At 42.1% G+C, this 12617-nt stretch overlaps 1 protein-coding gene across 1 annotated transcript in view; it reads left to right on the forward strand.

Annotated features, from left to right (window-relative positions):
* The window catches only part of drp2 (dystrophin related protein 2), a 38899-nt gene that overhangs the window by 17512 nt on the left and 8770 nt on the right, over nucleotides 1-12617 (forward strand). Inside the window, exons 11-15 of the mRNA XM_030062508.1 lie at nucleotides 2572-2738; nucleotides 3262-3373; nucleotides 4353-4489; nucleotides 6750-6815; nucleotides 12301-12366. Coding sequence (XP_029918368.1) covers nucleotides 2572-2738; nucleotides 3262-3373; nucleotides 4353-4489; nucleotides 6750-6815; nucleotides 12301-12366 — 548 coding nt within the window. The remainder of the gene's footprint in view (nucleotides 1-2571; nucleotides 2739-3261; nucleotides 3374-4352; nucleotides 4490-6749; nucleotides 6816-12300; nucleotides 12367-12617) is intronic.

A 12617-nucleotide genomic window follows, 5' to 3' on the forward strand; every position in this document is an offset into this window, starting at 1 on the left:
ATTAACAAACACAGAACGTCTTGTTCTAGATCCACCTTGAAGCTATTTTTTTTTAGTATCAAAATTCAGCTAGTCCAGTTGTGCAGTTCAAACTAATGATCGTGGTGCCATTGTTAGACCAGCTGAACCATTTTGAAGATAAATGTGAGACTGATCAGAGTTGTGCAGTAAAGTTTTAAAATAACAACCTGACAGCAAGCTCAATTTCCCGCATAAAAGGTTTGAAGGCAGCTTGGAAACCCATTTATTCAAAGGATTATACTGATGGCTTGCTGAAATGGAATGCACAGAACCTACCAATGCATTAATTAGTTTATAGGAAAAGGATGGACATCCTCCAGCTAATCAGAATTAAAGACTCACTCATGCCAAGACAATATTACAGATGTAAGAATAGAACCTTGAAAGCAGGAAGATGACATGAAGGGCAAAAAGTAAATGTTGGCTTTCCATCAATGGCAGGGTACTATTTGAAAAAAAAAAAAACTTAAATTAGAAAGCTGTCAGCTATATGCAGTCCATTGTGTGTTACTGAGCTCAGCGTAATATGACTTTCCCTCAGGAAGAGCTTTTAAATGCAGCATCTCAGGAAATGGACTAATGTTCATGTTATCATCGTACCTAATGAAGCCCCACCCATACACTATATTCAAAATGTTGCCCTACATAGATGCAGGCATTACATCACATCAATATTGCATAGACGTTGCTTTTAATGCGCATAAAATAGAGTCAGTGGTAGATAATGCATGATATTGCCAACCATATAAGGTTTTTACATGACTAAAATGGAAAAGTTGCTGTAAGAATGTGGCCTATCAGAAAATTGGGATGATGAAGCCAGGTCACAGCAGAACTATAGCAAACAAGGAGACATGTGGCACAAATTATGACTTTATTTCACTTTTCTTTGTTTGTTGGTGCTGAATGCAGCTGTCTTTTAGGGTTTCCCAGATAGTTGCTCAGGTTGTGGGAACTGTGCCTTGTGACATTCAGCGCAGGAGACTAGATAATTACGGGGTTGTTAGGAGCAGTCCGCGGCTTTTTGGAAGGTGGCCTATCCAAAACCTTTTAATTCCCTCATTTTCTAGGCAGTTCTTAATTAAACACACTCTATTCTAGTCCACGCTTGCAGTATCAGCCACGGATGATTAAAATCACTTCCGTTCTCCATTTGCTCCATGTCATGCCTTTTTATGCATAGATGGAATATCCATGTAATGCCGATTGAGGGGGGTGACACATTTGCCCATTTATCACTTGGCATGGAAATGAATGAAATCAGTTGTGGAGATGTGTTGTTGGCATTCGCTGATACTTCACCCAGGCGTCTAGTTTTAGGGTCTCCTGACAGAGGAGCAGATGACTGGTTTCTCTGATGAAAGACAGAATAACAGGGGACATGTTTATATTTTAGATCAATGTGTTCTTGCAAGATGCTCTTGGTTTATGGAGAAGTTGTTAAAATATAAGTCAGGGTGCTAAAAATGCTCCAGCAGTATGCACAGATGGTGAACATTTTCATTCTTTTTCAAAGTGTTTTGCTCAGATTGTGAACATGTGTTTTAATGAGGGCATTACAGTTAAGTCACAGTTTATTGTATATAAGGTGAATAAAGCAGAGGATTTTGATGGCTAATCGGAAAGTTTAGTTCTCCAATGAGTGTTTAAGCGTTCCATTTGCTCAGTGTGTTCACTTGTGATATGGCGGTGTGCTTGAAATAGTCACTGTTGGTTCCAGGTGTTCAGTATGCTAGAGGTTGGTATCTGGCCTCCCACATGGAGCAAAGCTGGCTACTCAGCCAGAGAGGAGCTTCCTCGTCCCTGGAGACTGTACACGCCTGTACACCTCACACACCGAGTGAGCAATGTGTGCAATGTGAACACACACATACGCACGCACACACATTTATTATGCGGCTCTGCTTGAGCAGTGGAGGAAGCCCCAGGGAAATCAACCTCTTAATGCATCTCTGATGCAGACTTAATGAGAATTTAGCACATTACGGATTTTCAGCGCTTGGCGAGTCATTGCTTTATTAGGTTGACTTCCTTTTTTATCCCAGTTTCTGGAATTCTCAACAGGTTGTCTCAGAGAACTACACTGAATGCATGCACAAACTCATGCGCAGACACACACACACATACAAACCTACACACACTGCTCACAGAAATTATGTTTGCTGTGTTTCTGGCACTTGTTTTAACTTTGTTTAATTCAATTCAATTAATTTAATTAATTTAATTGTTTTACACCTCCAAGGTTGCTGTAAAGGCAAAATATATTTGAAGAATGTTACCACTATTTACTATTTACCTTCTTCCCAGTGTACATGTCTCTCCTTCCACTCTCTCTTTCTTCCTCTCTCCTTTTGCATTTTCTTTGAATTCTTTTTTTTTTCTTTTACAACAGCTCACTGTAAGACCACAGTACAACTGGCAGCCTTGAAAAGGAAGCACACCCTCTCCTCTCATTACTGTATGTACCTGCCCGGCTCTTGCTCTATATTTGGATTGTTTACAGTCTCCAGTCTTTCCCTTTCTCTTCCCCTCCCCACCTTCCCTCTCCAGGCTCCAGGGAAGCCTGCCATTGAAGTGTCCCACTTCCTGGAATGGATGAGCTTGGAGCCCCAGTCGATGGTTTGGCTGCCTGTCCTCCACCGTGTGGCCGCGGCGGAGTCTGCCAAGCATCAGGCCAAGTGCCACGTCTGCAAACAGTGTCCCATCAAGGGTTTCAGGTAGGCCTGCCGGTGTGGGTGCACAAATGTGCTTCATTTATGTTACACACATATGTATTATAAATGGGAGGAAATGGAAATAAGGTTAAATGGAGCCAAGGCTGGGGAGTAATTGTGTTGCATATGTTAAATACAAAAATATCATTTAATTAAATTACCCTAACAAACAATGAATTCAGATTACACATACTTAGATAAAGGAAAGGGGAAAAAATGGGGTATTAGTGGAAGGTGTTCTAAATCCTTATACAGTTTGGCACAGCAGGAAATTTGTGTACACTTGCAAATGTGAAATAATGTCCTGATTTTTTTTTCTTTTCTTATCTATATTTTTGATACCTCAAATATGGTAAAGTAATCTCAAAGTAGCAGAAATAAATTACTGAGTTTGAATCATACATAAAAACATACACCTACAATTCCCACCCCTCCATTCTGCACACCAGCACACACAGTCCCCTCTCGTCTGCCCGCTTCTCTTAGAAGAATCATTTTATCCTCTCTGTCATATTGATCGTGACAGGTATCGCAGTCTGAAGCAGTTCAATGTGGACATCTGCCAGACATGTTTCCTAACTGGTCGGACTACCAAGGGAAAGAAGCTGCACTACCCCATCATGGAGTACTACACACCAGTAAGGCTCTCAAACACTATGAAGTGAATGAACTGAATACCAATTCAAGCCTATACGAGTATCTGAAACTCAGCTGTACTCAAGAAAAAGTGCCACTATCTCCTTGTTCCTTCAACTAGACAATACTGTAGCTTAGGCGCCTCCCCACTGCAAGATCCCTATCAAACTCTAAGTGTATGCTGTTATGTATACTTATGCTATAGTACACAGAGATTGAGCACCACTCAGCAGCAGTAACATCCTGTTTGGCTCACACCACGCTTGCATAAAGTGCTATCTGGAACACCCACTGAGCACTAAACCCCACTAAGACCCAAGTCTTAAGAAACTACACGCACAGTCGCCGAAGTCGAGTTGATTCTACCGGAGCAGCTCTTTGTAGTTGTCTAGCAAATGCTGGAGTGCACTGAAATGGTGCCAGATTTCATCTCTAATCAATGCTGAGCTGTGAGATATGGCAAAAGGCCATTTGCGCAATGATTTTTTTTTTTTTTCCAACGGGCAATATTTTACAGTTCTGGTTTAACTGGAGCTAGCTACAGTTTTTCACATCGTCTAGGCAGGCAGGCGCCTATAGATTTCTACTAAATGATGGAGAGGAGATGAGAAAGAAGAGGAGCGGGGAGAGATAAAAGAGAGAGAGAAAAACATCGACTAATAGGAAAGATCTGAAAGAGGCAGGCAGACAGAGAGACATACAACAGAGCCTAAATGAGAAAGCATTGGGAGGAATAGTTCAGTGAGGTCAAACTGAGACAAAAGTGGCAAATAGCGGCACAGCCCCATGGCACAGTGAGAAAATTTTGCATGAGGTCATCCAGGGAAACCGCTGCCAACAACATGTGAAACATTTCTTAAGTGGTGCAATTTGTCTGTCACCCTTCCACTCTTCTGCACAACCCTCACCCCATTCTCCCTTTCCCTCATGCCTCCCTCCTCCCTTCCTCCCCAACCTGTCAAACCTTAAATCACACTCCAGACCACCTCGGGGGAAAAGATGAGGGATTTTGCCAAGACTCTGAAGAATAAGTTCAGGTCGAAGCAGTACTTCAGCAAGCACCCTCAGAGAGGTTACCTGCCAGTGCAATCTGTGCTGGAAGCTGAGAGCTCAGAGACGTGAGTCACACATGTAAACACTCACAAACACAGTCTCATACACTTGCAAACACTCACACACACATACACACAAACGCTGACTCTCTATCCTTATCTCTCTGTGTCTTTTTCTCTGTTCTGCTCTGTCTCTCTCTCACACACACACACACACACATCTCACACAAACAAACACTTAACACACTTAAGTGCACTCTCCAGAGAATTATAACGAGAGCAGCTGTAATGATCATGCGCCACAACTTTTGGGTACACCAACTTAGTGAAATCAGTTAAAGGGACAGTTCCATAATAATTAAGATAATGCTGTTCCTGTGATCTTGGGCTTGGTCATAATGAATCTATGCACATGAAGAAATCTCTCCTGAAGCAAAAAAAAAAAAAAAAAAAAAAAAAACAACAACAACAAACTAAGACTAAAATATATGACATGATGAAGAGATGCAGATTGAGGACCCTGGGACCCTGGATGATTTGTTATGATAATGGGTACAAGTTTTGGTTCATCTTGATGTTGTTTTGTATGCGTGCATGCATGTGTGTGTGTGTGTGTGTGTGTGTGTGTGTGTGTGTGTGTGTGTGTGTGTGTGTGTGTGTAAAACCTCAAGCAAACACTCAGTCCAGAGGTTAAGCTTTCTGTTTGTTGTCAGTCAAGCATGTCTAAGCTTTGTCTCTTGTTGATATCACAGATAAGAGTCTAGCTTCCCTTCTCTTTTCTTCTCTCCACAATAGACTTTTCCATGTTGCAAATATAAAGTGTAATCTCTATGATTTTTTTGTGCAAACGAAGACTTAAGCCCTGTTCACACAGGACTAGTTTTATAGGGGCACCTTAAGTAACATGCATCACAGACCTCACCTGTGATATTATGGTGTGTTTGGGTCGACCTCTCTATCCATTTATCAGTTGTGACGAACCACCTCGACACTTTTTGGACAATGTGAGAATATTCAATTATATCATAATATAATCTGAAATAATATCCACACAATTTGCCTTTACTGATCATAATGTGTGTAAATGATAAACAGACACTGGTCCTATCAGTAAGCAGGCAGAAATATAATGATCTAAATAACTTAATCCTGGCATGCATTGTTTACATCTTTCATAATGTTGTTGGTTCAGCTTCTGAACATCCCAGCTAGGGCTGGGCGATATGGACAAAATCAAATATTACAATATTTGTAACTGAATACCTTGCTGTAAATACTGTGACGATCTATTGTTGTTGTTGTTGTTGTTGTTGTTGTTGTGGTGGTGGTGGTGGTGGTGGTGCTTTAACAAAATATTTACACCATGGGATCTTTTATAAACAGTCATTAGTCATGTGGATATGATGACCAAGCAGACAGAGGGAAATAACAAAACAGCTAGAAGAGTCCAATCAGGAAAAGACGACACTCTACTATGTCACTATGTTGTTATCAAAAATCCCAGGTGACGTCTGGTCTTCTGTCACAGTGTAGATGTAATATCAAAGTACTGCCCAGCCCCGATCCCAGCAGACATACTGTATGTGTTCCTCAGTGACCCGTTACGACCCAAACACAAACACAAAGTAAATACGAGTTGGTTATGCGACATTTTTCTGATTTTTTTTTTTTTTTGTCCTGTAGACTACCGCCCCAATGCAGCATCTGACCCCAGCCTCCCATCTGACTCGACCCTGTCTGCGTTTTTCCACAGAAAGGCGTGGTGATTATTACAGAGCAAATTACCTCCTCACAGGCCCTCTGATAAATTTAATCCAGACTGAGTGGAAACCCATGCGTGGAATTTAACAGTTATCACAACGTCACAACGACTGCTGTCAGATACTGCAGGCCCTGTTCGTGTTATTTACGTAATTTGATGATTGTCTTACACGGTGCAACTAACATATGATTCACCGTATACCGCTGTGACAGTCTGCCGTTACGGAAATATTAGAGCAGTTTCTCGCTGATGTAACTGGCATGGGCAGCCTAAAAACACCAGCCGGTTATAATGCTTACTGTGAGTCTACAAGCCACTCTCATCTTCGTAATACTGGGGAGAAATTACAGAGATTCTAATCCTGTCCGAATGGGTGCATGAAATTACAGACGTCCTGTATTAGTAATTAAAACTCAGACGTCGTTCGGGAAACTAATCCTGTCCGAATAGAGCTTTGGCTCAGCTTTTCTGCCACCACGTGCTCACATACTCACACTCACACAGAGTATGAATGCCTTGGAGAGGTATTGATGCTGACTTGCCACGTGCTTCTATTATTTCTAGGCCCTGCTCATCACCGAAGCTTCCCCATGCAGACACACACAGCAGGATTGAACATTATGCCAGCAGGTACGTGGCTTACTGCGCTATACTGTGATATGAATACAGCAAACTCTCCGTCTCTCTCCTTCACTTTCTGAACTCCAAATCAACCCCCTCTCTTGATATTCATTTCACTCCTGCCTCCCCCCCCTTCCTGCCTCCCATCCCACCTCCATCATCTCTGCTCCCTCACCCCTTAGCCTTCGCCACACACTGATTGAAGTATTGATTGGGCTGCGTGCAGTGAACTCTGGCTGGAGTGGAAGCTCTACTGCCCAGCATATTTGTTCTCTCTTCTCATAAACACATACTTGTACACAAACACACATGTACTCACACAAGCAGAGCAGTTTGTGTTTATAGCGTGTTGTGTGCAGGGGTCACCAGGGTTCATCATGCCTAGCGGGCTGTCACTTGCTAGGGCAGTGAGCCCATTGGTCACCTGGGAGCTGTCAGTGTAGATTAGTGTCTGTCTGACAGGTTATAAACAGGGCACAGCACTGGACTCCCACACTCCTGGCAGCTCTGCCCACAGTACTGCAGAGCTGGACACACATCCCGTCCTACTGAGCCTACAGTGTGTGCGCGTGTATGCATTTGCAAGCGCGCCATTGTGGATTCCTTCCCTGAGGCTCTAACACACAACTGCTTCACACCCTGCCAAAACAGAGCAAACACACACCAACAAGAGAGCAGACGAGACTGTCCTCTTTCTTTACCTCTCTTATCTTTCCCTTTTCCCTTCCTGATGTTTTTTCTTTGGCTTTTCTCCTTTTTCTCCCACACTTTTGATCCCCCCCCTTCTATTGTCTTCCCCCTGCAAACTCAGTTATTTTTCTCAATTTCTCCATTCTCTCAAATCCCCCCCTTTTTTTTGCATTGACATATGTAGATGTGTATATATTATTAAGTTCCCCTATGTTTGCTCATTTGTTGCCAGTGAGAGTTGTTTGCTTCAAACAGCCTGTTGGCTCCAGCTGGACAACCAGAAAAACTTAACTGGCATTGCACACCAACTGTGGCTGCCAGCAGTCCTCGGCAAATAAAATAAACCAGAAATAGAAAAATGGTCACACTGTAACCGTCCAATTTAGTAAAAGTGAGACACATTCGCTGAGAACAATTGTTGACCCTCTGTAACCTGTTGAGAAAGAGTGAGTGAAAAACTCCCACAGTTGAATATTTTACTTGTCCTTATGTTGTATCTTTGTGGTCTCATAGCAGCTTTGTGCAGCCTAGTTTTTTTCTATGCACCTTCATAAAAGGCAGACGTTCTTACAGTTTCAAGCGCCTTAAATCTTCTGTACTTGAAAAAAATAAATAAATAAATAAGGGTCATGTGCCACACTTGCTGTTCATTTTTTCTTCATCGTGGTGTCTTGGAATTTCAGTTTTGAAATGAGCAACAAGTTTCAAATAAACACAAAGAACATGATCTTGTACACAATAAACTTTGCAAATGAGTGAGGTGAAATATTTTATTTATTTTAATGAACTGTCACAGGCCCCCACCACTGGTGCCCCACTGGCTTGATGCAGGTTGGGAAATGCAAGTAGTGGGAGGATGGAGCTTATTGGTCTGAGGGTGGTATAAAAACAAAGGCTAAGAGATCATCATCATTGATAGGGTTCATCCTCTGGGTAGCATGAATGCGCTTCCCAAATTTCACTGAAATCTGTCCAGTAGATTCTTAGATATTAAATTTGGCCTGAGGTTGGAGCTGTAGGAAAGGTAATGGGGTCACTAAAATCCAGAGGAATCCTCCTTTGGGGAGTATAAAAGCACTCGCTAAATATCATGACAATCCATTAATTAGATTTAATGATTTCTCATATCTCATGGGCTAGTTTTAGGCCTGAGGGTGGTATTACATGAAACATCATGAGGTCATTAACTGGCAGGGTTCATCCTCTGGGGAGTGTGGATGTGCTCAGCAAATTTAATGGCAATCAACTCAATGTATTTTCAGATATGTTGCCTTGAACAGATGGACAGACAGACGGACACTACTATCTTTAGGCCCTGCCAGCCTGCGGGGAAAATATGTGTATTTATTATTTCGGCTGGTATTTACTCTAATATACTCTTGGCAAGTATATTATTTCATTTAGCCCCTGTCGGTTGAGCCAAAATGTTTCTATTTTTTTCAGACAGTGATACTTAATGAAACACAATAGGATTGCACATGCAGTGCAAAGGCATAATGCAAGCTTTATAAAAAACAGTGTACTTTACTATTATTTTACAGACCGAGCAGTGTAATCCACACATAAAGACACAGGAAAAAAGAGGCACATTCTCAGCATAAAGTTTGACAAGCTGATTTACTTATTATAGTAAAATTCACTCATACGTGACAGCAGATAGCAGATATAGTGTGTTTTATGAACCTGATGAAGTGATGCAAAACATATTTTGTATCTACTATCATGTAAAGAAATTTATCATCTATTAAGTAAATCAGTCCATGAAACAGTGTGTTTATAAGAGTGTGGATTTATCTCCAGCTAGCCTGTACCACACACCCTGGATGTACATGGGTGTCCCTCATGGTGTTAAACTTAGCTATATAGCTTTATTGCCATGTACAGCTGTAGGGAGAAGTGCTGTTGGTGACCAGAAGTGCATTGGTCCAGTGTGTCACGATTATACTGACTAAAAATGAATGAGTATTGGCAGTTGTAGATTTAGACACGAGCAAAACGGGAACAGTTTTTGCTCGCCATACTCACACTTGAGCATGATCTGAGCACTCCTCTAATGGGAGTAGACAGTGCTTATTATGGCTGGGACGAATATTTCATCGGTCCTGTGGCGGCATGCAAAATTGACTACAGCTCAGTTATTTTACAGTCATGTATTCAGGTCTTTCTTTCCTTGCTTTATCTCTATCATTTTTTTTCCTGCAGTCCCTTACCTGCCAGTTAATATACAACAAACATGAGAGAAATCACATCTTTTTATTCATTCCCCTTATCATTGTCACTGCTCTCTTTGAACACTAATGGAAAATCAGCTTGATATCAAAATACCGGTTGTCAGAGCTGGCAGGTCAATGTTTGAAATTTTCCCCTTGGGATGACGTCTTTACAATGTAGAAGGATGTGTGTAGGAGTTTACGTGAGATGTGTGTGTGTGTGTGTGTGTGTGTGAGAGAGAGAACAGTGCCCTACCACCAGTGAGGGGTGTATTTGTGAATCCAGGGTAATAACATAGTCTCCAGTCATCTCAGGGGAGATTAGGTATTTGATGTTTGAGGTTAACTTTAAAGGTCCACATTTGTGGGCATGTCATACACACAGATAGTCTCTCCCTTTCTCTCTGGAGTAGAGTTCAGTTGTTTCATCATCACTGCTGATTTGACACCTCACAGAGGACGAGGAGAACTCTGCATAGAAGTCTGTTAGGAATTCCACCCACAACCTCACCCTCTCCCTCCTCTCATTTCCTTTCGCACCCATATTTGTGCATGAAGCAAAATGCACATGCACGCGCACGCACACATACACACACACACACACACACACACACACACAGCTCTTCCCTATTACATTCTGCCCTCCCCTATTTCATTTGCTATTGTCCTGACTGAGACTAAAGGTTTGCAGAGGCCATATGACGAATCACCTCGATGATTGAATTACCAGCAGTCAGGTTCACAGGACAGGGCTGCCCTAACAAGATGTGGATAAATCCTAAATTCTCCATGTTTTGGTCTCAGTGGGGGAGGACAGGGGGAAACTGGGATGCAAAAAGGATCTCTTTGACAACCTCTACATCACACAGCCCTCTTCCTCTCATCCTTCACTCCTTCAGCTGTTGACATTCAGCGGAAGATGATGCAGTGCGGGAGCTTGTTTGTCTACACAGACAGTTGGAGTGCGGGGCGGTGCAGATTTAAGAGAGCTTTTCATGGGAATTCATGTATGTGTGAGCACATGCGGATGTGTGCATAGCTTGTTTGCATGTGTTTTCATGTATGTATGTATGTCTTAGCTCGTTTGCATCAGTAGGCTGGCACTGAGTGCTTGTCAGTTCTGTGTTGTTCAAAGGAAAAATCAACCCTTAAACATTTTCACTGGCATATATTATGAATCTGTAATGTTCAGGATTTAGGTTGAAGTTTTTTTAATCACAAACTTAACTCTAAGTTAGTGATTCCTACATTTCCCAGAACAACTTTTGCCAGTTTCTTAATAGCGGGGCTAAAAATTTTGGATCCAGATGTGTTTAGGTGGAGAGACCAATAGCAACACCAGATGAGAGGAGAGTTTTCCAATAGAAAAGCAGCAACAGTTGCACCATTTGCTCAAACGCAACATGTCTTGAGGCCCCATTGCATTATGGATTATTGAGGCTGATGCTGACAGAGAAAGTGGTACCTCTGCCTCATCCATGATGGATTTCTGCCTGTATGATTCTTGAATGTGAAATGGGGGGTCTTTGCTCTGACTCTGTGGGACTAATAATAAAATCTGACATCTGCTGCTGATGTTTCACAAAGCTGAAATGTTTTTCGGCTATCAAGCCTCATTGTAGTCATGCTGGACATATCTCGATATGACACAATACTGTCTACATTTGAAGATTTTCAAGTTTTCTGGTGTATTTTACCTCTAAAGAAAAGTTTGCTGATCTCCTGGCTAGCCTCAGATACAGGAGAATTTGGATCATATCAATCAAATTGAGTCAATTTCCAGTCGTGATTTGCTCATATTTACACAAGCACAGCCAAACAAGCGAAATGACAGTGTAAGAAGCCGGTATTTTTCTTACAATATGTTTTCACCGCATCATTTTAAAATAGGCATAATGAAACAGTCTAGTGAGCAGCAGGTAGTACAGTGCCTCTGACCAAATGCAGCCAGCAGGACAGAATACATAATCAGAGTCTCTGTCCTTGGTCCTGAAAACTTACACAGCAGCTCACTAGTGGCTTCCTCTTGCTCCCAGAACAGATGCTGTCTGCGGTGCTGGAAAGCAACATATTTCCTAGTGTATTCAAAAGGCTTTTTATTGACTGCACGCTGGAAAACGTTGCACAGCATGTTGCCGTGATATCCTCCCTCTTAATGGACATTTTCATCGCCTGATCTCCCTACTCGATATATATTCTTTTTATCGGAGTTGTTTGTACCTCTGAGAAACTACATTTCCTTTGTAGTTCCGCCACATCGTAGCTTTGTTTGATGCTTCTGAACAGCTTGGTGTTCGGCTGCAGTCCATAATACTAAATGCTACAGGTTCAGTTGACAATATCCACAGTGCTTTAATGCTAAACTGTACTTAATATTGTTTTATCTCTTGTTGTAGGAAGCAGCGCTTCCCCAGTGTGTGACAGCATCAGTCTGCGGCGTGTGCTCCAAGAATTACTGTGACTCATCAACTCTTCTGTCTTCCTCGTCTGTGTGTGTATGAATATCTGGGGAAATTTGTACTCATGCGTGCACGTGCCCCATGTGCGTGCATGCATGTGTGTGTGTGTTTGTGTGTGCAAATGTGTATATATAGATTGGCGGAAATGGAGAGCCAGAATTGTTCATTCTTCACGGATAGCCTGTCTCCTGATGAAAGTCTGTGAGTATGCTGCCACCCCCACAGTACACACCCTCTCATTACAACCGCAGCCTTTCTCAGACTGTGTGTATTTGTGTGCCTGTGTGTGTGTATTTGTATACAGCCACTTCAGTTGATACATTGATTGCCTGTGTGTATGCGTGTGCACATCGCCATGTATGTTCTAATGGTCGGAAAAGATTGGGCAATCACATAAATAATGCCTTCCATAATGAAAATAACCCACAGCATGGCAGCACACACTCCCCCTT

This window comes from Myripristis murdjan, chromosome 10, assembly GCF_902150065.1.
Source record: "Myripristis murdjan chromosome 10, fMyrMur1.1, whole genome shotgun sequence".
In the NCBI taxonomy this organism is placed as follows: domain Eukaryota; kingdom Metazoa; phylum Chordata; class Actinopteri; order Holocentriformes; family Holocentridae; genus Myripristis; species Myripristis murdjan.